At 37.5% G+C, this 24,655-nt stretch overlaps 1 protein-coding gene across 1 annotated transcript in view; it reads left to right on the top strand.

The window, feature by feature from the left end:
* The window catches only part of TUT4 (terminal uridylyl transferase 4), a 43,804-nt gene that overhangs the window by 13,619 nt on the left and 5,530 nt on the right, over positions 1-24,655 (top strand). Inside the window, exons 4-27 of the mRNA XM_084211886.1 lie at positions 636-752; positions 2,772-2,949; positions 5,091-5,179; positions 6,021-6,072; positions 6,627-6,696; positions 7,579-7,705; positions 8,150-8,269; positions 8,655-8,876; positions 9,031-9,205; positions 10,574-11,316; positions 11,785-11,935; positions 12,494-12,580; positions 13,985-14,088; positions 14,453-14,510; positions 14,605-14,708; positions 15,059-15,148; positions 17,047-17,160; positions 18,295-18,372; positions 18,770-18,947; positions 19,316-19,363; positions 19,451-19,533; positions 20,888-21,003; positions 22,634-22,794; positions 23,781-23,878. Coding sequence (XP_084068012.1) covers positions 636-752; positions 2,772-2,949; positions 5,091-5,179; positions 6,021-6,072; positions 6,627-6,696; positions 7,579-7,705; positions 8,150-8,269; positions 8,655-8,876; positions 9,031-9,205; positions 10,574-11,316; positions 11,785-11,935; positions 12,494-12,580; positions 13,985-14,088; positions 14,453-14,510; positions 14,605-14,708; positions 15,059-15,148; positions 17,047-17,160; positions 18,295-18,372; positions 18,770-18,947; positions 19,316-19,363; positions 19,451-19,533; positions 20,888-21,003; positions 22,634-22,794; positions 23,781-23,878 — 3,363 coding nt within the window. The remainder of the gene's footprint in view (positions 1-635; positions 753-2,771; positions 2,950-5,090; positions 5,180-6,020; positions 6,073-6,626; positions 6,697-7,578; positions 7,706-8,149; positions 8,270-8,654; positions 8,877-9,030; positions 9,206-10,573; positions 11,317-11,784; positions 11,936-12,493; positions 12,581-13,984; positions 14,089-14,452; positions 14,511-14,604; positions 14,709-15,058; positions 15,149-17,046; positions 17,161-18,294; positions 18,373-18,769; positions 18,948-19,315; positions 19,364-19,450; positions 19,534-20,887; positions 21,004-22,633; positions 22,795-23,780; positions 23,879-24,655) is intronic.

The raw sequence follows: 24,655 nt of genomic DNA on the forward strand, positions 1-24,655 counted from the left end.
CAAAAAAGGTGCTTCTTCTGCAAGTGTCTCCAGCTTTGAGCATTCCAGAGCATCCATCAGAGTGGAATAGCATCAGCCTTTGCTGGAGGATCCCACCTTGGCTGAGCAGAGTGATTGGGAAGTGGCTGTGCTCCCCCAGGCTGCCCAGGCACACCCTTCCTAGCAGGGCAGAACTGCTGTCCTTGCTGGTGCAGACAGCACCGTGTGACACAACAGCAGAGCAGGACGTGGCTGAGCTGCTGCCATTTCCTCATCAGGGAAAGGTGGAGAGATGCTGAGCTTTAGCCAGTAATTAAAAGCTTCACCTGACAGGGGAATGGCTTACTGGTCTTTAGGTCAGCCTTAAGAAGCATAAACTCTTCAGCCTTAATCTTACCTCACTAAATTTACTGAGAAATGTAATTTTCAAGTCATCTCACTTCCTTCCCTCACTCTCCCCTCATGTCATACAGGTAAAAATTAATTTCTGCTTGTTTTTTGAAGATTGCTTAATGCAATCTTCAAAATGCTCTGTAAAGCACCTTTACATTAAAAGTGTTGCATAATAGTTAAATGCAGTTTATTATTAATCAAAGAATTGAGTTTTTCAGGCACTACTGGTAGAAATGTTTTAATCTATGGCAATTTTTCCTCAGCGCTCCCCAGAATACACCAACTGTCAGTATCTATGCAAGCTCTGCTTAGTCCACATTGAAAATATCCAGGGAGCCCACAAGCATATTAAGGAAAAACGTCACAAGAAAAATATAATGGTAAGTTAACAACATCATGGCTACTTTTTTCTTTCTTATACTCTGTTTTTTTATTTTATTTTTGAAATCAAAATTTTTTTGTTGTGTGGTTTGTTTTCTTTGATCATGTTCATTTAGGTGAAAGTTTGTGTGCTGAGCAGAGATCCACAAATTTCTGTTTACTGTTTAAGAGGAAGGGCTTGATGACTTGTCCAGGCAGAGAGGAAAGGACAGTTTTAGTGTCTCTGAGCAGTGAGCAGTTCATCATACTTTTAGTAAGAGAATGCAAGGTAACTTAGTTGAGAAATATATATTACACACAAATATATTCAGTTTTCCTATTCTCTGAAAATAATGCCATTGGTAGCAAGACCTCCAGGGATTGGAGGTAGGGCTGGGAATGTTGATTTTATGTTTTTTTTCTTACTTTTGCTGACTTAGGAAGTTTAGAAGAGGTACAGGAGGGAAGGATTCAGTTAATTCATCATCACCCTGGGTTTATTAATGTACTTAATATGAAAAACAGTTCCAAGGCTTGCAAAGAGAAAACCAATTTCCTTGTCAGATACCACGGTGCTATGGTTTGCTCTAAAGAACTGTTACATATAAGAAATCCAATAAAAGGTGCACAGATTTTCTTGCCAGCCCATTTTTGTAAATGCTGATGAAGAGTTACAGATTACCCAGTATGTTGGATTTTGTGATTTAGATGGTTAAAATTACTCTTTCTATAACCATTCCCCAAAATTCAGTCAAATTACTTTTGCATGTTTCCATGGATTTCTTGCCATACTTCTGTTTTTCATTAATGCTCTAATTCTAAAACATGTGCAAGTCATCACCTGGAAGATTCCAAATGCCACAAATCCATTAAATCTCAGAAAGTTACATTTTTACATTATGGTCAGTGATTGTTTGTAAAGGATTCTGGTTCTCTCACTGTCTCCTAAATTGCATCATGCTTTAAAAAATCAGCCAGCCCTATGATTGATCTATAAATGCTTCCTTATCATGCTTTTCATCTGGGCATGAAGATGAGAATTGAGCAGTGAGGTTTCTTTAGCACTGAATGGAATTCTGGAGGAGAGGGAGCAGTTTCACTTTTAGCACTTAGCCCAGATAGTTTTCTGTGCAGCATCATGGTGATACCTATGTAAGTGTCTTAAATGTTACTGCCTAAAATGCTCCTGCTTACAGGTCTGTGAGATACCTGACAATCAAATAATCTCAGCAGCAGCCGTGGTTTCCCAACTCAAGAAAAATCTTAATGTGGTGACATAAAAATAATCCCATACTACTTTAAAAATGCTCATATTCTTTCTTACACTTAATTTGTTCAGATAAGAACAGAAGAGTTGAGAGATGCAGCCTAGAACTAAAGAAACATTTTTGTACTGTACTGTGTTTTCTTAGTGCATATTTATTTTATAGTTATTATTTATTTCAGTCATATCTTTCATGTAGTTGATGAATTCATGGAACAAGAGGTTGTTGTACTTAGTCCCAAATGACTCGATGCATCTGACATGTTCCTGCTGTTGGATGGGTGCACTAAATCCAGTACTTTCTGGAACCAGCTGTTTAAGCAGTAATGGGACTCAACTTGTAAAATTTCCCTGGAGCTAGGAATACTTTTTCTGCCTCTGATAACTTTCCTTCAAATACAGTCGACTCTGAAAAAATCCATGCGACTTTTCCAGCTCAGTTACTTTTATGATGTAGGAACAATTACAGCTTTTTATTTTCTTGGTTGAATTCTGCTTCAGAACTGTCAGAAAATGTGGTTCAGGAACGGAATACAGAAGATTCCCTCTCCAGTTGCCAGCTGTGAAATGACATTTTCTGTTTTGAACACTGAGCATCTGCTCTAATTCCTGGGATCACACTATTGTATTTGCCAGTTAGGCCGGGCAGAGTTCCTCCCTTTGGAAGTGTTGGTCGGGACACAAACAGCAACCAACATGTTCCAATATAGCAGTAAGAGATAGCCTTTCCTCTTAAAATACCAGTTTTTAATTACATCATCCACCAATTATTCAGGAAAAGCAAGAAGAGAACGAGCTGCGGGCGCTCCCGCCGCCCTCGTCTGCACAGCTGGCTGCTCTGAGTTTCACTCTCATCGAGGCAGCAAATGAACAAGGCATCTCAGATGAGGACTTCAGAATTCGGCAAGAGATTGTAAATGAGATGGAGAAAATTATTCAACAGCCCTTACCAGGTATTCATAGTATTCTCCATTTCCTTTGGGTGAAAACTTTTCCTTATTTTTAATATATATTTTTGATATCTTCATTAATAGTGAATGAGTGCATTGAGGGTTAAATTATCTTGATAGTGTACAGTATTAATATATACAGACTTTTTAATACAGGCAGTTGATTTTAAAAGAATTAACAAATGTACAAAAAGAGGAAAATATGATTGTGCTCATTTGTCCTTCTTTCAGATATGTTTATTGATTTTTTTAAGTGGTGGGATAACATAACAAGAATGATAATATTTGATATTTGCTTCTTTGCATTGATTTTCCCATCAGCTCCTATAGTTAATGCACTTGGAGTTTGTAATCAGATTTTTGGAGCGGCTGTGATGTTGACTTTGTGCTAACAGTGGTTTGGTGTTCAGTGCATCTGAACAGAAGAAAATATTCATCTCATTGCCAAAAAAAAGTTTTAAATTTTTAATTCCGTCTATGTTGGAATCAGGTGTTTTTCTATACAGTCCATTTGTTTTAAAAATACCTTTTTTTTCCCCTTTTCTCTATAAAAATACAACTGTAAGAAAGATTTTGGTATGTGCAGGATGATCAGCTTTAGTTTTAGATGCTCTATGAAGTATCTGCTTAAACATAAGGTGCTGAATAGAATAGGGGTTTATAGAGTGGAGGTTTGCTAATCTGTTTGCTCTCTAGTAAGTAGCTCCTAGTGCAAACTTCTGTTCTGGCACTCTAGGGAGTTTTCCACTGATAGTGGGAAGCATAAGACAAAGCTTTTTCACATAACATTTTTTACATAAATGCTCAGAAAAACTATTGTTACTTTCTCTGGCTGACTTGTTTGGACTGATGAGCTTCTGTGGAGGTGTAGGAGTAGTGGAAGGGGAGTCTGTAATAGTAAATGACAGTTTGCTATTCTCCTTTTCAAAGCCAGCTGTGTTCTAGTGTTTTCCTAAGTTGTAAATTCAGAAAAATTTAATTCATGCACTGTGTAGAAAACATCTGATCTTCTGGTATGATTTTCTCTTGAGCTCACATTAGAACTATGCAAAAATTCTTACTACTATGATAAGCCATTGGAAGAAATTGCAAATTGTTATTATTAACCATACAGACTTTCATTCTGAGAGGGCTGCTAAGCAGTGAAAATAGGCTTGAGGCTATGTATTTGTAAGATCTATTTTCTCTTTTAAGGATAGTTTTGTTGATGTTTCTGATTGAATGAGTTTGGTCAGAACACACATAAAGGAAGCTACACAAGAAGAACCCTCTTTGCTGTGAGGGTGGTTGGACACTGGCACAGGTTGGCTGGAGGGGTTGTGGTCTCTCCACCCATGCAGATTTTCAAAACCCAACTGGATGCAGTCTGGGCAGCCTGCTCTAGGTTACCCTGCTTGAGCAGGCTGTTGGATTTGGGAAGGATTGAGAACACTCTCATTTTTCAGCTGATTTAAGTATGGGAGACCCTAATTTCTATTACAGGAAGGTTTTCATCTGCAAAAATTTCATTGTGAATTTATGGAATGGGATGGCATTTCTCATATTATTGCTGAGTAGGTACTTCCTAGTTAGTTTAGCTCTGTTCTGCATGTTTGCAGGTAACTGCATTAATTAAAACAGTGAATGGACACTGTACTCTGTGCCTTGGACTGTATTGAAGTTATGCTTTATCTACATATTTTGTAAGGAGCTGTGTGTTGGAACTTGGTGATGGAATCAACAGATTGGTGCTTCATACAGAAGTCTGTGAAGCATCAAAGAATTTTATAATTGGCTGAGAGCTGCAGTGAAATCAAGCTGTAGTTAACAAAAGCTGTTACATAAAATCCTGCACTGAGATGGTGACATTTATTGTTACTTCAAATTTAATTTTATATTAAAAACAAACAGAACTATTGCAAAAAATCTTTAAAACAGCTTGGAAAATGTTGGACATTTGGTGATTACAGTGTTCGAATTATTTGTTTTCCTGTGATGCTGTGTTATGGAAATGCCTGCCCTTCACAAGAGTGAGGAAGGGGTTCAGTGTTCATTAGTCTGGGAGTGCCACTTGTGAGATGCAGTATCTAAAGCAAAGTATGCATCATCCACTAAAGAAAAAAATATTTACTAACTGTTAAATAATTATGTTTCTCTCTCTCCAGACTGTTCCCTGAGGATGTATGGGTCCTGTTTAACTAGATTTGCTTTTAAGACCAGCGATGTTAACATTGATATCAAATTCCCCCCTAAGGTGTGTAGATATTATCTTGTATTAACTAAGACTGGTTTTTAAATCAAGCCCATCCACATTTATTCTATTTCATTGCCTTCATCTTCTTTTTGGGTCACATGGTGTTAGAAGAGCACAAAGTAAGTAATCTTTGATTTGATGTCATCTGTGCTGTGGAGGAAGCTTTCATTGCTCTTTAGATAACTTTAATTCTTAGGTGGGGTTTTTTTGTTTTGTTTGGACACCCTTATGCTAGGCTTTTTCTAAATTTTTTTTGAGTAAGCACTGAAGCAATATGAAAATAGTTGGTTTGGCTAAGTGTGCTTCCATGAGCTCAAGATTCAGACTGTAAACTATTGTAGGTTTTGATTCTCCCCACACTTTTAAAATTTGGGATAAAAGTGACATTCTTCAGGTAATGAAACTGTTGGTTCATGTTTAGTGATATTAGCAGCACATTCTTGATAGACACTCAGCTGCTGCATTTGTGTTTCAAAATGATAACCTTCTAAAGCTCCTGGCAAAGTCCTGACATCAAGTTCTTTATTGCTGTCTATTTCTAGTAGTATTCGTTGACAATGAAATTGTTGTATATATGGCAGGTGCTTTTATTTATCCTGTTAATGCAGAACTAGAACAGAAGTGTTCACTAGGGCAGTAGGCTAAAGGAAGCTGGCTGAGGTTTACTGGCACCTGTTTTCATGGTGTAGACAGGCACAGTTAACTTTTTCATTAATACAAATTATTTCACTTTTTTGAGGAACACAGAGTTACTAGTTGTGCAACTCAGGTAGGTTGAAATAAAATGTAAGATAAAATATTAGTCTCAATAATGTGAGACTTTCTAATTTTTTCATTGTAGATGAGTCAACCAGATGTTCTGATCCAGGTGCTTGAGATCTTGAAGAACAGTGGTGAGTTTTAGTTGCATTTCATTTCTATTTAACATTCCATCTGCTGCGTAGTTCTTTTTATGCTTAAATTTTCCGTAAACCTAGAAAAACTGATGGGTTTTCAGCCAAAGTATCTGGGCTGTTTTTATGAATGTGATTTTTATAAACACCAGTGCTTGTGTGAATGAGAGATGAGAAGCTGCAGCAAGAGAATGCTCCAGTTCAGGTTGCCAGAAGTTGGGGCAGTAGTGTCAGATGCCAGAGCAAAAAGTTTTAACTTTTTGTACGATGCATTCTAGGCAGTAAACTCAAAAGCTTCTTTCCACTTGCATATATACATGAGTGAGAGCTGTTCCAAGACTTCTAAAACTTGTAGCCTCACGGTTCTGTCAGGACAGCCTGGCTGTCTTATATTGGGGGTGAGCATCAAAAGTAACCAGAAAATATTGGTACTGCTTAGCTATGCAGCACTTAATTTGAGTTGTTACATAAATGTAATAATTTTAAAAACAGAATTGGGAAAACTGTAAGAAACTTTGAAACAAAGTGTGGTTTTTTTCTCCTTCATTGCTTAGCTGTCTACTCAGACGTGGAGTCGGATTTCCATGCCAAAGTTCCTGTTGTCTTTTGCAAAGATGTTAAAAGGTATTTGTGACTGAAAAAAGTTTTTAATGAGCCACTATGCTTGTTCATACTAGGTGCTTGCCTGGCAAGAAGTAGTATTGTAACATTCAGCTAACATTTGTATTAAAAGGGAATTGCTCATTTACAGAAATGTGACCTAGACAGAGGTTGTAGGAATCTGACGTTACCTTTTAGTTAACTGGGGGAAAAGTGGAGTGGTTTTTAGTTATTTAAAATTTTTGCCAGCAGTTTTAAGCCAAGGCTTTAAAAATGTTTTATAAGATACACATTGCCAGAAAGGACACATCATCTGACAGTTTCAGTAAATTCTTTAGAAGTAGCAACCTCCAAAATGAAACATGATTTCTTGACTGGCCAGTGGTATGGACTGAAACTCTGGGGAAGTAAATGTAACAAGAGTGGGCTTGTCTTTTCCTGTGTTTGTAACAGAATAGAAATAATTATTCTGAAGCTAAAGGAAAATTTTTAGAGAAGCTGTTTTGTGGGTTTACCTTAATGTAAGTCTTAATGTGCAGCAGGTCTGGAGTATTAATTATTTTATTAGTTTGTTTAAGTGTTTGGAATGTAGACAGTATATTTGGTAATTGAATTGTGCAAGATAATGTAATTAAGTAATGACAAAACTTAAGAGCAAATTCTTAATACTGTTTTGTATTTTTCACTGTAGTGATCTTCTGTAAGTTCTAGATGCAGTCAGTAAGCTAATAGTAGAGAAAATGCAATTATATTCTGTAGCTTTCTATTAAAAAATTCAGGTTGTTACACAGAGAGACTCTGATGGATGTTTTTATTTCAGGGGGTGTGATGCCCCTCTCCCTGCCCCAAGCGCCATCTGTATCACAAAGTGACAACCCTTTATCTGTTCTTTATTTGTGATTGCAGTGGTTTGACATGCAAAGTAAGCGCTAGGAATGACGTGGCTTGCCTTACAACTGACCTGCTGGCTGCACTTGGGAAACTGGAGCCTGTCCTGATTCCCTTGGTTTTGGCTTTCCGCTACTGGGCTAGAGTAAGTTATTTAATTATCCTCAGTAGTTCTTTCTAGGCACTGTGTGCAATGTACTGTTGAATGTACTATGAATGTTTGTAGAAAGGACTTCATGCCACTGCTTCACTCCACCTCCATACGTGAGATGCCACTGTACAATAGCACATTTCAGTGTTGACTGAACTTGGAGATGGCAGCATAAATATGTCCCACAATCACAAAATGTGGTGCAACTGGAAAGAATAATATATGATAAGATAGTATTCCTTAATGCACTTGATGAATTGCTAGTTTGTATTCTGTCTGTACGTGACATGGCATGAGCACTGCAGTTTCTGAGATACGGCATTTTGTTTTTCACTCTAGTATGTTTCTCACATTTCTTTAGTATTTTTCCCTTTGTAATAGATTGTAAACTAAAATTCTGATGTTACATCAGGAAAGTAATTTTTTCTTCTCTTACAGCTCTGTCACATTGACTGTCAGGCTGAAGGTGGAATTCCCTCATATTCCTTTGCCTTAATGGTGATATTTTTTCTTCAACAAAGAAAACCACGTATTTTACCATCCTATTTGGGCAATTGGGTAAGTGATTTGGTACTATAGTAACTTCATTATTAAATTGTTGGCATTATTTCTGTGTTCTGCAACCTCATAAAAATGCAGAATTTGATTGCCAAAGAAAATGATAAATGAAATGCATTGGTACTTCATGCTCACGCAGATGATGCATGATGATTCTGAAGACCTTTTTTAAAAGGCACTTGTAGCAGGCTGTATAGTTGTGTCATCTGTGTTTTGGAGAAAAGGCAATTATTTTCTTCTTTATATCTCTGAATTTCTGTCTCTGACATCTGTTAATCTTGAGGGGTATGAATATACCACAGTAGTCAGTGTTACATTTGCTGAAAACTGTTGGTTGTATGTATTATATACAGTCTTGTTTCAGAGCCACTTTAATTGTTGTTAGATTGAAGGCTTTGATTCAAAGAGGCCAGATGACCACCAGCTGAAAGGGGTGGAAGATGAAGAATTTGTAAGGTGGGAGTACAAACCACCCACAAATGGTGCAGCAAAAAACTCTGTTGGAGCAGAAAGCAAAGCTAAAGTTGAACAACAAAAGGGTGGTGGCAAGAAGGCAACAAGCTCAGAAGTGGACAACCAAAGCAATGCGAAAGAGAAACATGGAATTGTAAGTCCTGACTTTATTTAATTGAAACCCATTTGCTATCTCTTATCCTTGTGTTTTGATTTTTAAACATTGATGTTGGATGGAATCAGGACAAAAAAAAAAAGGGAATATTAATTTCTTATTGCAGTTGAGTACTTGTGTCCATGTTTTTCAGTCTCTCTTAGCATTCAAAACCCCTCACCAAGTTTCACTGGGGCAACTGTGGTTGGAACTTTTGAAGTTTTACACTCTGGAGTTTGCTTTGGAGGAATATGTCATCAGCATACGGGTACAAGAACTCTTAACCAGAGAGAATAAAAATTGGCCTAAGAGGCGAATAGCCATTGAAGGTAGGCTGATCCCTTCCCACTTCTGTAGTCATCCTGCTTCAGCATCTTTATTTGCTTAACTTGCAACTCTGTCACAAGAATCTGGACAATAAGTCTTTTAAATATATATTTTGTCAGCTATTTAGTCTCTTTAAACACAGGTTTTCTCTGTCTAAAAAGCAGGGAAAGTCACTGAGTTACAGAGCAATGTGTGGCATTCTGAATTGACCTTAAGAATAGAGAAATTGGGTATTTGAGGAAGGCTAAGAAACCGTGTAAGGTGATATTTTTATAAAAGCATGAATAATGACTTTTGAACACTTTCTAGAGATGTCGCTGAAGTGGCTTCTCTGTAACACTTGAGGCGATGGAGAGGACAAAGAATCATACAGACAGAGAATGAGGTACAGAGGTACATTGAAGGATGAGTCAATAAGGTACAAGAAGAGTGAGAAGGAAAGTAGAACAGATAAACAAGCAATGAATTCTCGAGGCACAGGTTGAGTAGTGGATGTTGAGATCACTCCTGTGACTTTTAATTTCCTCTCCCAATTCTTTTCTTCAATCACTTTTAGCTAGAGTGTAGAAAAAGTAAGGAAGTGTTTATTCAACATGTGGTATGTAAGGTGACAGGACAAATCATTGAGGAAGAAATGAGAAATAATTTCAAAAGACCAGATTGTGTTCTGGTTCTGACACCTGCTGTTATTGGGCTAATTGTGTTGTTGTTTGCTTTATGTTTTTTTTACTTCTCATTTTTGCCTTTTTTCTTTTTTCCAATGTTGAGTTTGTAGCTGATGTTATGAAGTAACAGAATCTCAGTTTGGTACTATCTTCCAGGCAAACTTATAGCAACTATGCAGGAGCTCTTTTTGCTTGGAAAACATGTTTGATCTAGAAATCGTTAGGAAGGACTAAGAGTGGATCCTGGTGAGATTGGTTCATACAATCCTTACATTCTGAATGTTACTCTTAGACAAATAAATTTCTTAAGGGAAATGAAAATCCTTCTTCAGTGAAGGAAAAAAGGTTTTGGCTGGCATCTATTTATTTTGCCTTTTTATGTTTATTATAATTTCTAGTTTAGAAATTGGCCATAATATAATGTTGCAATATACCCGTGGGGTTTTTTTTGGTTTTTTTTTTTGAGTAACACTGTTTAGAATTATTTATGATAGTCAGCCATTCATGGCTGCACGTGGGTATGTTTTGTATGGAAGAATTCTGAAAAAACTTGTGGGTCTTTCATTCTCTAAATATATCCACATACAATTCTGGATTATAGTACAAGAATCTCCTTAACTGCCCTGTAATAACTTAGGGATTTCAGCTGCTTTGTGAAATGTGAAAGTTAAAGATTACTAATTAAATGGTTCTTTTTCTTCCCAGATCCTTTTGCACTAAAGAGGAATGTTGCACGAAGTCTAAATAGCCAGATGGTATTTGAGTACATCCTGGAGCGATTTAGGACAGCATATAAATATTTTGCATGCCCACAAAGTAAAGATGGGATTAAATCCAAGCCAGATACCAAGAAAAAAGAAAAAGGGAAAATGAATAATAAGAAATCCACAAGATCTGAAGAGCCTGTAGCAAACTGTTGCCTTCCACAAGGGGAAAATGCTGTAGATAAAGAAGTTACAGGAAGTGGATGTAACATACCAGAGAATGAAGTTGAATGTAATAAAGTGGTAGAAGCTGTAGCCAAAAGATGTACTTCCCAGAACATGGACCCTTTGCTACTTTCAACATTGGACTCTAGCTATGATGAAGACAAAGAAGAAGCTTTACCCCTTATTTCCAATGAATGCTGTGAATTAAAGGAAAAATCACCTAAAGAGAGAGATGATTTAGAAATTTCAGTTTGTCTAACTGAGGGTGAGCGCAGCCACCACTGTAACTGCAGTGCACATCAGCTTGATGACACAAATTCCAGTAATGAGTTTTCTGATGCTGAAAGCAGGCAGAGTTTGGTACTGGAGTCGTCTCCGCAGACGAAGTGCACTGGCACCCCAGCTACCTCGGCCAGCTGCAAAGCAGTGCTGGAAACCCAGGATCTCAAAGAGGAAGACAGACTCTCAACAGAAGAAATGCATTATGTGTTTGATAAATTTATTTTTACTTCAGGAAAGGTGAGCAGTGCTGGTCATGGATCACTGGGCTGTTACTTTTAAGTCATTAAATCTAGGAGTGAAAGGATGGTGGGATTCCCACAGTGATTGTTGCACTCTGGGGTATGGGTAGGAGCTCTGGCCTGTGTAGAGTATCTGTTATTCAGGAAACATCACCCTGTGGGACCTTTGCATTAAATGGTCTGTTTCCCTCATCTTGAGCTTTTTGATGTACACAAAAAAAATCTGGATTTCTTTCTGGTTATTTGTGGGTTATTTCTGCCTTTCCTCTCCTACTTTCTTTTAGAATTTCCGGGGGCTTCTAGGCACTGGGAGAACTAAATGCAGCTTGTTGAGAGGTGTTCTGCTCTTTATAGAGGCTCTGTTATTGTTCATATGTCAAATGTTCTTGGTTGCCTGGAAATGTTAGGTCTGCTGAACTGTCCTAAGTGCACAAATAGAATTTTCCTTTTTTTTCTCCCCAAAAAGCCACCAACTATAGTATGCAGCATCTGCAAACGGGATGGACATTCCAAAAATGATTGCCCAGAGGATTTCAAGAAAATTGATCTAAAACCACTACCACCAATGACAGACAGATTTCGGGAAATACTTGATATAGTGTGTAAAAGATGTTTTGGTAAGTTCAAAAAATGTTTGTGCTCCACTTTATACTATGATCTGTAACATGGAAAAATTAAAACTCTAGGGTTAAATTACTTATTTAGAATTATTCACAATTCAGTAGGAAGAAGCTCTTCCAGGTGCCTTAGGCTACAAATGGATCAATATTTTAATTTTCAGATAATCCATGGCTCTGATAATTTATAACAGGTTTGAGAAACTGATCTTAAATGGAATTTTTCACCAGGATTGTAAAAAGCTACTGGTGTTCCCAAGAATCAGGGTCTGGGCAAAACTAATTTTTGTGCTTATTGAATTCTATGGCATCTTTTGAGGGTGCTGTTGTGGGTTAACCTTGGCTGGATGCCAGGTGCCCACCAGGACACTTTGTGGTTGAAAAATTGGATGTCTCGAAATAAAATCTGTAAGACACTAATGATACAAAAAGAAAATCACAGATTTAAGCAAAGCAAGCACAACAAAAAAAATGCCATCCAATCTTTTAATTAACTGAAATAGATTCTTGAGGTGCTGAATGTCATGTCTGACTGTGTTTTAATTTGTTTTTACTTAGATGAATTATCCCCTCCTTTATCGGAGCAACAAAACAGAGAACAAATACTGGCAAGTTTGGAGAGATTTATTCGAAAAGAGTATAATGGTATGTAACCTTAGGTAGTGATTCTTGAGAATGCTTTCTTCAGTCATGTTGTCCTGAACACAGAGATGTGGTTTATCTAATTTTATTTTCCTTGCTTGAAGCAGGGGCATCTCTTTTCCTTCCATTTGTAAAGCTGTCTTGCAGACTTCAACATTGAACATCCCTTCATGCTATTCCATGGAAACGTCCCTAGAGTGGAGGAAGAGCTGCCAGAGTAGTAATGCAATAATGCAAGCTCCAGTCAGGCCAAGAAGAAAGTTTGGTTGGGTTTAGCAGTAGCTTTGGTTGTGGGCCAAGGTCTTCTGTTGCCTAGACACCAGTACTTGAGTATTTTAGAAATCCTGATGAGTTAATCTTTGCATCCCTTGCATAAAACAAGCAAAAGTGTCTTGCTACAGGGATGGAAGTCAAGGCACAGAGATGACTTGACTCTTGACAGAGATGCCAAGGGATTTTTTTATAGGGGGTGCAAAATAGTTCTAGAGCCAGGTACCAAACCCAGGTCTCCTGAGTTCCAGTCCATGGAAGGCCATTCTGCTGGAGCTGACCTGTGATCAAGGAATTGGGAATTCATCCACTGGCTGTGCCTCTGCTTACTGGCAGCAGCTGAGGATTGAGATCTGTTACAAAGCCTTAAAAAACTTAAGGTCTCCAATTCTATGAAAGTTTAGGGAAAAAAGCTGTGAATAGGTGTTAGATCTATTTTCTTAACATTAATTTCAGTCAAACAGATCAGTGTATTCTTTGCAGTTAGGAAAGAATTTATTTTAACAACATAATTTTGCCATCCAAGAATGAAAATACTTAGTAATATCGTGTTTCAAGCAAAAATGTAAACAAAGTAATTGGGAAAGAATGTTCCATAAAGTATTGTAATCTTACTGCTTGTGTCTTCTTGAAGAATATATTATAATTACAAAAACTCATTGACCAAATTTACCTAGTCATAGGAGAAATATGCAACCTAGATAAACTCTGAATGGAATTTCAGAGATATTATTTTGGCTAGCCTAGGAGTAGCTCTGTCTGATCTGTGGGGTAAAGCTGTACTGGTGACTGGGTTTGCACATTATTTTGATTTATTAAAAGCAGGAAAATGCAGTCATACCACAAAACATTGCACCACATTTAGAGATGCCATTTAATGATTATAGTAACTGTACTTCAGTCATAAAAAATACATAAAATAAGTCTTTATCCTGCCTTTCTTTCTGTAAATAACTTCTTAAGTGTTGTGCTTCCTCCTTTATCAAAGCTGAAGTCTTTGAAGTGACAGTGTAAGCTCTCACTTGAAGCTCATTTTTATGGGCACCTGCACATTGCAGTTAAGCAATATTTAATACGAAGCACTTACCATTCAACTGTAAAAGAATTTACCTTTTTCTTGTCTATTCTTTTGATCAGACAAAGCTAGGCTTTGCTTATTTGGCTCCTCAAAGAATGGATTTGGATTTCGGGACAGTGATCTAGATATCTGCATGACTTTGGAAGGTCATGAAAATGCAGAGGTAAGAGTTTTGAAATTGATAAAATCTACTATTTTACATTCAAAGATTCTTTAAGGTTTTTTAATTCAGTTAAGATTTCTGTACACAGGAAAGGTAGGGTTTCCTAGTTGCACATTGTCTTGTTACGCTCTGCACAACTGAAGCAAGATCCAGCCTATTTTACTTTTAATGCCTTATAGACACACAATGTAGTATAGATGTCCACAAAGAGCATATGAGTTTGTGTAAATTCATGTGCTGGCTTAATTCTTGCTCCTTTTTGTACATAGACTTTTCATCTATGAGATATATGTGATAGTATATGTGCTTGTTGGAATAGGATCCATGTTTTAACATCTGAAGCTGTGATCTTTGTTTTTCCTAGAAATTAAACTGTAAAGAAATAATAGAAGGTTTGGCAAAAGTTCTTAAGAAGCATCCAGGTAGGTGCTTTAAAGTATTATTTGTTTTGCAGTTAGATTTTCTATAAATGTTGTTAATGGAAATGTTTTATGTACTAAAGTGTTGCTTCCCCAGGTTTGAGGAACATCTTGCCTATAACAACAGCCAAAGTGCCTATAGTAAAGTTTGAGCACAGGCGGAGTGGCTTGGAAGGAGATATCAGTTTGTACAATACACTGGTGAGCATCTGCTTGTGTCCTTTTGTGTTTAAAGAAAGGGGAGTAATTTTGAAACTAGAATGAAAGTGCTTTTGTGTGTTTGTGTTTTTCTTCTACATTATTTAAATTCAGTGGCCCACACCCTCAGCCCAACCTGGGTAGCTGTGTATGACCTGATGGCAGAGCAGGGTACAGCACAGGAAGTCTTGTTTTGGGGATTCTTCTGAAAAGCCAATACATCCACTATGGCCTGTGTGCCATCATAAATAGTACAGCTCATTCCAGCTTTCACCTGACACTGTGAAATTGCACAATTTCTTACATAATTGGCTCACCCCTGACACCAGTTTAATTTTTTTCCCTTTTTCCAGGCACAGCATAACACAAGGATGCTGGCTACCTACGCAGCTATTGATCCTAGGGTGCAATATCTGGGCTACACAATGAAAGTTTTTGCAAAGGTAATAAAAAAAGAAGGTCTTTATTTGTACAATACAGTGTTTTCTGCTGCAGCCACTGAGTTTGCCTTTTGCAAATACCAACTGGAATGGAGACAGTAGAATGCAGTAGATGTGAAGTGCACTGTCTTATGCTTACTGTGGTCCATCAGATTGTGTGTGTCAAAATTAAATCCTGGTACCTTGTGCTATCTGTTGGAAGATTTCTGTGTAAGAGAAAGCTGATGAGAAGAAAACTTTCCTTTTTTTCTTCAATTTCAAACCAGCTTCAATTATAACAAACAAAAACCCCACCAAAACCCCAAGCAAAACAGGAAAAATTGGTATCTGTAAGATGTAGGGGTATGTGGCTGTACATGGGCTTCCCAAGTTTTCATATCTGGGACCAGCCCAGAGATTACTGCTGCTTTCTTCTGGCACTCTTGCCTTGTTTGACTTAGTATAAAAGTCAGGAATAGGTAGGTATGGGGTGATGAATGAATGCCTAAGTCTCAGTGTGCCTAGGACATATACTTGACTTTAAGAGTTTGGAAATGTCTGTTCTCCTGCACCTTTTGTTATGATATTCCATCAAAATTTTATATTATACAGCCTTTGGTAATTGAAACGTGGCATTGCTTTTGTTCAAGCTGCAGTATTAAATACAGCATATCCAAAGAAAGCTTAGTGGAACTGGGGCAAATAAAAAATGGCTTATAGAGATGGTGAATCATGCTACCAGATATTCATGTAATAAAATACATCAAGATGAATAAAATAACTTTGTGCCAGAATGGAATGGACACGTTCATTATGCTGGCACTGAGACTAGCAATGATTTTTTTCTTGATGAGGTCACAGTAGTGCACAATATTGCCATGTCTCTTCTGTGTCCAGGTTAAAAATGCCTTGTATTGATAATATTGAATCTTACTTTTTTTTTTGGTAGCATTGGATTCTGTTGTGCATGTTCTAAAAATACTACTACAAAGATGAAATATACAAGTTGTGGGTTATACACTCCTTAATGTAAATGTATGGAAGTGACTTCGTAGCTATACAAATACTCTGTTTTTAAGCAAAATGCCTCCTCCTCTGTTTGCATTGGCAGAAAACCCAGGAACAGCTGTCACTGCTGCTGCTAATGTGAAAGTAATTTATGAATCCCTGTTTTTTCCAGCCCTAGGAGGTTAAAAATGCCTTGTTTGATATGACACGGGCTCGAAACACAGGATAGCTTAGAAGCAGGTGCTGTGGAAAGGTTATACTGTAATGAGATACTGAAGCATAGTAAGGTAATTCACTGATCAGAGTCACAGAAAGGCTTGGGTTGGAAGGGACCTTGAGCTCATCTGGCTCCAACTCCCTGACTTGGTCAGGGGTGTTTGTTTTGCACTGTGTTGTGCAGGCTGCACCATGCTTTAATTAGGTATGTGTATGTTTTCTAGCAAAATGCCATGTGTGGACTGCTCTGCCAGTGCAACATGGAAGTACTTGCTGTTAATGAATTATTTCTTTAAAAGGGGAGGGGGAACCAAAATAATAAGGAATCATAGAAACAACTCTTGCAGCATGAGTTAAGGAAAATTAAATTTTATGGTATTGAAAGCTGGGATTTATGTTTTGGGAGTTTAGATTTGGTTTTTTTTTTTTTCAGTTTGGCACATTATAAATTTTTGTTAAAGTATTTTGGCTATGAAAAGCTTTTCTGTTTTTATGTTAGACAAATTATGCTATGTATTTGCCAGATGGCAGTTGACTCTTGGGTGTATTTATTTTTCAGGCTTCATAAAACAATTTTTAATTATGAGGTGAATGTGTTTGCTGTTACTTATGGGGTTTCTGTTTGCTCTCTGACATAGCTGTTAGTATTGAATAGTAAAATGTATATTCAGCATTTTGTTTAAAATGTATTTTTTCAGCGCTGCGATATTGGTGATGCATCCCGTGGTAGTCTGTCTTCGTATGCCTATATTCTTATGGTTTTGTACTTTCTACAGCAGAGAAATCCACCAGTTATTCCAGTTCTTCAGGAGGTAGGTTCAGAAAATGAGGTTATGAAAATAGATGCACTTTTTCTTCAAGCCAAATATGAGAAGTCTGGGATTTTAGGATCAGAGGGAATAAATGAAATATGGGGCCCTTCTAATCAGCAGGTTCTTAACTCCCTCTTGGTTTTAGTAGGGAAAACTGACCAAGAAAATTAGAAAAATTAGATCAAACCTGGGAGTCTGTTGTGCCTAAGTTCTGCTATTACATTTACTTTGGGATTTTGGTCTTATGATGATATTTATATGCTGAACAGGATAGAAAAAAATTGGCAGGTGGTATGGAGAGAAGGGAATTGTAATTATGAGACTGCACCAGATGCTCTTGAAATGTGAGTCCAGTTCTTCAACCAGTTATTGTCAGAAGCATTATTTATTGCTCAACACTTTATCTGTAAGAGAAGAAGTTTATTTTATTATTTGATGAGGGGGAAATAAGATAATTGATGCTTTGGTGCAGCTTTAAAGAAATATTTCATATGTGCTAGGAAACTTTATTAAGAAAATAATGTTCTGTACCCCCATTTTATGGGTGGGGAGAATATAATTATTCAGCTATCTGCCTCTTCCTGGATACACTCTGGAACTCCCAAACATGTCTGAAAATTATCCCTTTCTGCCTCTTTTGGTTTCTTTGTGCAAGAGGGAAATTGGCTTAAGCATTGCAGTTGAGACTCATAGACTTTCTTGCTGATACTTTAGTATCTGATACTTTAGTAGTGGTTGGGGGTTTTTATTTTACTGCTACCTCGAGAGTGCATTTAAATAACAGCGGAATTTCCTCTTGGCTGTGCTAAAGTCAAAATGTAATAGAAATCATATAAAGTCTCCTTTGAGAATCTGTGGGCAAGAGAGATGTTGGAATCTTGACAAGGTAATTCAGTCATGTTTTCTTAGTTGCAAAGAACAAGTAAAAACTAAACATCCAAATATTTTGAGAAGTACAGCAACAATGCAAAAAGTCTTTCAGACATTTTACCAATGGGAAATTTTGTTTGTATAAGAAGTAATTGTTAAAATTAAAGTATTTATATTTTCATATGATTTTTTTGCCAAAAGAACAGCAAGTATTTTACAGTGAATTTGAATTAGAGCAGTAACTGTCACTCTCTATTCTGGCAGATATTTGATGGCAAACAGATTCCACAAAGAATGGTTGATGGATGGAATGCATTTTTCTTTGATGACATGGAAGAATTGGTAATATTCTAAATCCAGAAGAGTAACTAAAATTTAAACCTTGCTTTTTAGGAGAAGTAATAATTTTTTAACAGTGTAATATATAAAAGATTAATTGTATTAATTAATTAAAATTCCATATCCATAGTGTTGCAGCTTCCCAATTGAGTCCTGTTTTGCTAAAAGGAGTTTCTACTTTTGCTTGGTTTATTTTAAGTAATTTCTAAATAACATAAATCAGGAAAAATACTTTTTATTCTTAAAAATAGTCCAGGTTTAGTCTTAACTGTAGTGATTTAACCTTACTTTAACCAAAATAAATCCTCCATAGTAGACAAACTTGTAATTAGAGAGGTGCTTGATGAGGAGCAGTGCTGCAGTAACTGTAGCTGAATAAGTTCTCTTCCCCTGCATGCAGAAGAAGCGTCTGCCTTCTCTTGGGAAGAACACTGAATCTCTTGGAGAGCTCTGGCTGGGGCTGCTGCGGTTCTACACGGAGGAGTTTGACTTCAAGGAGTACGTGATCAGCATCCGGCAGAAGAAGCTGTTAACCACCTTTGAGAAGCAGTGGACCTCCAAGTGCATTGCCATTGAAGGTACTCCTCTGCTGAATTGAGTCTCCATTCATGAAGAGTAGGAGACTCTGTTGTTGAGAGGCTGTTCTCTTTGCACAGGATCTTTACCTGAGGAAACCACAGTCAGTGCTTCAGAAAGAAGCATTGTTTGCAAGTCCTGCAGCTCACAAAATTGATGAGACTTATAACTTTTACTACATGTCAGTGAATTGTTCTTCTTACTGTTATTATGGCTGACTGACATAACAATTTTAAAACTCTCAGCATTGCTTTGCTATAATCTGCTCTGTGAATGCATTTAAGATGGAATTCTCTCCATTAAAATAAAAAAAACTGTTGCAGCAAATTTTTTCCAACTCTGATTATTTTTTCCTCCCTTCTTTATGCAGATCCTTTTGACTTGAATCATAATCTGGGTGCTGGAGTCTCTAGGAAAAGTAAGCTATTAATGTCAGCTAATGATGGATGTTCACTGAGTTGTGCCTTTTCTGTTGTTTTCCAATAACTTTGTCTTTCTCCAATAGTGACCAATTTCATAATGAAGGCATTTATCAATGGGAGAAAGTTATTTGGTACCCCATTCTACCCAGCTGTTGGAAGAGAAGCTGTAAGTTCTCAGAGTTTTTAGTATGTTTTTTCATTTTCTTTGTCCACTGAATTGATGTAAATCTCATGTATGTGTTTATTCATTTGGTATGCACAATATGTGTAATTATGCCTTGTCTGCATGAAATTTATAGCTTAGTATTTAGCTCCTGGAATATAAAATAAAGTAGTTAGATGGGCAGTGGGTATTACTGGCTGGTTTGGAGAAAGTAAGCTTAATTTATATTTCGTTTTTTATAAAACCTCCCACTGTATGATGTTAAAGTATTGCAGAAACCTGCAAATGTGGCTGTAAAACCCAGAAACATCTCTAGAAACCTTACTGGCTCTTCATGTAGCTGAAGAAAACAGATCCAAGAGATGTTCCATTCTCTTTAGTTTTCCACTTGGTGGAGATAGTAAGGATTGCTGCTTAAACAAGGAAGAGGGTGATGATTGATTCTTTTAACAAGTTGACCTTTAAAATTTGTATAGTGAGTCAGGATTAGGAATGTGTTCATACAATATAATTTTGGAGAAAGTACTGCTCTGTGCTAGAGGGTCCAGTCATTGATGTGTAGAGACAACTATTATTTTTTTTTAGTATGAGCAAATAAAACACTGTTATTAGTATTTTAAAGATCAACTTAGGCATTTTCTAAAACAGTTTAGGGAACTGTTCTCCCACTGGCTTTTAACAGAACTTGAATTTCTAAAGGATTTTCAAAGTCTTTTGAAAGCTTTTAATTCCCTTCATCCTTCCCTATCTTCTCTTTTCCATTTACTTGCTTTATCTGTGGGTTTTTTTCTCAGTTTGTACCTCTATTTCACAATATTTGTTGCTCAGACAGAGGCTGTAAACTGGGCCTTTGTGCTGACACACATCAGAACTGCAGCTGTTCAGAGCAAATTCCAGGGGAGGGGAGTGATACAGGTCAGCCTGCAGATGCTCCATCTGTTTCCCACCTGAGCTGTGTTCTGTCTAAAGGGATGGAATCATGTCATCTGGGAAGGGACATTGGCTGCTTTGGAAAGCACACAAGCAGTGACTCAGATACCAAAATAGATCATATGCAAAAAAATTGTGCTCTGAAGAGCCTTTGGGGAGGTGAAAGGTGGGCAGCAGGCTGGAGCCTGGGTAAGCTGTTCTGCAAGTTCAGCCTCTGTCCCTAAGGCAAACAGCTCTTTTTAGCCCAAACTGCTCCATATCTCCAAAAAACCTGCCATTATCTAGGGGAAGAAAAGGGCCAGGTATAACCTGAGAAGTAGTAACATTCAGGGAGCAGTAAGAGATGAAGGCTGACAGTTTGACTTTCATTCCTCAGTCTTGTCAGTGAATGGTTTATGTATTTTATCTGTCTGATGTGTTTTGATAGGAATACTTTTTTGACTCAAAAGTGTTGACAGATGGGGAATTGGCACCCAATGACAGATGTTGTCGTGTCTGTGGAAAAATTGGTCACTACATGAAAGACTGTCCAAAGAGGAGGAGGTAAGTCATACACAAAGCTATTGTGAAGTCTTTGAGATTAAATAATGATGGATTTGGATATTTGAAGATTTAATGGAAATGAAAAATTGCTAAATTGCAAAGAAAATCAAAGCTTCATATCTGATCCTTAACTTCCTATCTTATTTTTTCTTATTTTAAAACAGTTTCTGATCACCTTTTTAAATCTGAAGTGTTTATGGAAGCACACAGAGTAATATCAGCACTCTATGGTGTGTTAATATGTAGTTAACTCAAAACTTAGATCACTAAAATATCTTTTTAATAGTGTAAAAATTCAGATGGAGAGCATATTACCTGGCTGCAAAATTTATCATGTATTAAAATAGATTTCCTGTAGTGATCTTGTTCAGAGGACAGTGTTGAATTTGAATTGTTCTGTAGATCTGATAATGTACATCTGCAAGGCAGGTCAAAGTTCACTTAGTAAACTCTAGGATTAGTTACAATGTACATGGTTAAGGTGCATTTCTGTAACATCATATTAGTGCCATGGTATTACAGAATCACCTTATCACTTGGTGATCTCGCACTTGTACATTGATTTCACTTAGGAATTTTGGGTCCAGGACTCTTGCAAAAGGAGTCCCTGGTACATGCAGGTCAATGTTTCCAAAGAGAGTTTAGTAGGAATTGACAGAAAATGTGCACTCCTCACTTTTTAGAGCTTTGGCTCTTTAATGCCCCGCTCAGTCTAGGTTGTCTGACTCCTCCTAAAACCTGTTGAAGCCCTTAGAATGCCAATTAATCTGGGCTCTTTCCTGTGCTCCTTATGTTCAGTTGTGTGCTCCATCATTCTTAAAAGGATTCTTGGTCTCTTTCTGCTACAAAATCTTTATTTACAGCCTTTTGTTCAGTCAGCAGAGTTCAAGATACATGAAAGTGTGCTGGAACCCTGTGGTCACAGGTGGACCATTTCTTTCAGATGTTCTCTGTACTACAAGTACATGGAATTCCATCACCTCTTTCCCTATATTTGCCTCAGGAAAAGTTGTGATCTGCTCTTCACACAAACTGCTACTACAGCACGGCCACACAGAATCTCTCTCATATTGTATATACAGCTCACATAATAATAATATTGTTAACCAATCCTGCAGATTCCTTGTGGAAAAAGACCTTTACTTCTTGTCTTGGTTCCTGATCACTAGTTCTCCTGCTGTTTTAGAACTGAGTGTTTGAAAGAACCTCAGTGCTTTGTTGCACATCCTGTCTGTGCTCAGACAGTGACAGAGAAATGTGCACTGTTGTCCAGTGAGGGGGAGTTTGGGTGAAGGAGGTGCAGCTCACTTGTCTTGGGTATATTCTGACTCAGTGGGATTGCTGCATAGAACTGCTCCCCAGCTACCTGGCAGGCTAAGCCTGCTTAACTGCAGGTTTAGTTCTGCCCAAATACAGACAGCTTTTGGACAACTCTGGGGAGCTTCTAACTTCATTAAGTGGATGCAGGCTGTTAACCAGCCCAGAATTTGAAAGTGTTTTTTGGGATTCCTTAGTTATTTGTATTCTGCTACAGCTGTTGGTTATGTAACCATTCCCAGTACAACAGCTCTACAGAGGTTATGTGTTTGTGTGTGGTTTTGTGATATCGCTAATAAAAATTATTTTTCAGGTTGAAGAAAAAGGAGAATGAGAAAGATGATGAAAAAGAGGTGAAAGAAGATGACAGAGAAACAAGAGAGAAAAGGTGTTTCATCTGTGGGGATGTGGGTCACGTTAGGAGAGATTGTCCTGAATTCAAACAAACCCGTCAGAGAAATAATAGTGTGCCAGGTAAGTTAGTTTATGTCTTAGGATAATTTGAAAGCTCTGAGATTCCTTTTCTTTAGGTTTCTGTAGACTTGATAGTTATCTTCAAAAAATAATCCTGCAAACAATGTTTCAATCGCTGAAAATACAGCTTTTAGACTGTGTTGCTTTTCTGCCAGGGGAGTAATGTCTCCTGAAATACAGTGTTTGCACGGATGGTAAAAATGTACTCAGCAGTAAAATACAGTGTACTTCAGAGAACTGCATTATTTGTCTTCCACTCAGAATTGGTACATTTCAAAGTAGTAATAGTAATAATAGTAACAATAGCAATAATAATAATAATAATTGAATGCATTTCCTCTTCCAAATGTTTCTCAAATGTTAGCTAACCCTCCATCATCAGTGAGAGGTAAGTAAAAGTATTTTCAGCAAAAAATCAGCACTCTTTCAGTAACACTTCAAAAAAATCATACAGATGAATTAAGCTAAATCCAGCTTTCAAATTACTGCTAGTACTTAGAGAAGATTAATTGCAAACTCTTTCAAATTAGGCCCTTGGGTGCCTGTGGTAGTTGAAAAAGTAGAGGAAGCATTCATAAGTGAACTTCAGAAGAGCCATACTTCTGTGTTGTGTTATCCTTTAGTCTTCGTTTATAGTTTACTTTTTTTGCCCAGAAGTTTCTGCTGTCACTATTGCTATTTAAAATGCCACTGCTTACAGCAGTAATATGGAAACCTATATAGAGTAGAGCTCCAGCCTGATAGCAAGGTGAGCCTTGTTGCTGCTAGACTTTGTTTTACTCAAAAATAGACTTTGTGTTTAGCTCCTATACCTATTAAAGTTGTCTGCTGCCAGTAAAGGGAAAAGTTTCCACTTAAAGGAGAGGAGAGGTGAAAGTGATTTACCTCCTCTGTGTCACATGAGAGTTAAGGTATTGCTGACTCCCAGTTCTGCTCATTATTCTGTCACCCTGTGGGTTTTATTAACACTTCTGTTCCTTGATCAGGCACGCAGCTGGTCCGGAGCATGGTGAATTCCCAGCTGGTGGCTGTGGGCCAGCAGCAGGTGGAGCGACCCCTGCGCACCAGGCAGTCATCAGAATGTGTAAGTCCTGGGAGGGGGGACTGCAGGGAGCAAACCAGCCATGCTGGGAACAGGTTTGCATGGTCTTTCTCAACAGATTCTGGACTTGGTAATGTCAACGTTGCACTGTGCCAGTTAGTGGAGCTTTGATTTATGATGTACTGTGTCTTGGGAAGCATTTATAGATTTTCAGTATGGAAACCTGATAGTCAAGTTTGAGGTGAGATACCTTGTGATTTTGAAAGGGCAGATTAAGCTAGGATGCCTTTCAAATTCTCATTATTCTGGCAGTGTACTGGAGGTACTAAGGGAGATAAAGCATAGCTCATTGGTAACATGCTGGAGACTTAGGTTAGTGACAACCATGACTTTTTGTGGTTTGAGAGATCTGTCTTAAGGGACTGTCATGTACAGACACAGCACACAGACACATTGAGTCATACTTCAATGAAAAGTTTGCCAGAGCACACTGGAAGCACAAGCAGAACAATAGGCAAATTTTTGACAGTTTTGTCCTAGAATTTTTTCAAGTCTCCATAGAGCTACATAAAATATGTTTAATCTTCTGAGTGGAGATGGGGAGCAGAGGGTATTTGTGCAAATACAACTGCTGGCATTTAATATTTTTGGAGCAGACAGTACAGCAGAAATTAATTTATTTTAAGCTGTTAGTCTGAGAAGTATGTGCCTGCTAATGAAGCTGGCAAGTAAGTAAATATAGCAATCAAGGCTGCTGATCACTAATGCTCTTTGTTCAGTTTGCTACTTTGCTAACTGATCAGCAAGCATTTATTGGAA

The sequence above is a fragment of the Fringilla coelebs genome (genome assembly GCF_963513975.1).
Source record: "Fringilla coelebs genome assembly, chromosome: 9".
Classification (NCBI taxonomy): Eukaryota; Metazoa; Chordata; class Aves; order Passeriformes; family Fringillidae; genus Fringilla; species Fringilla coelebs.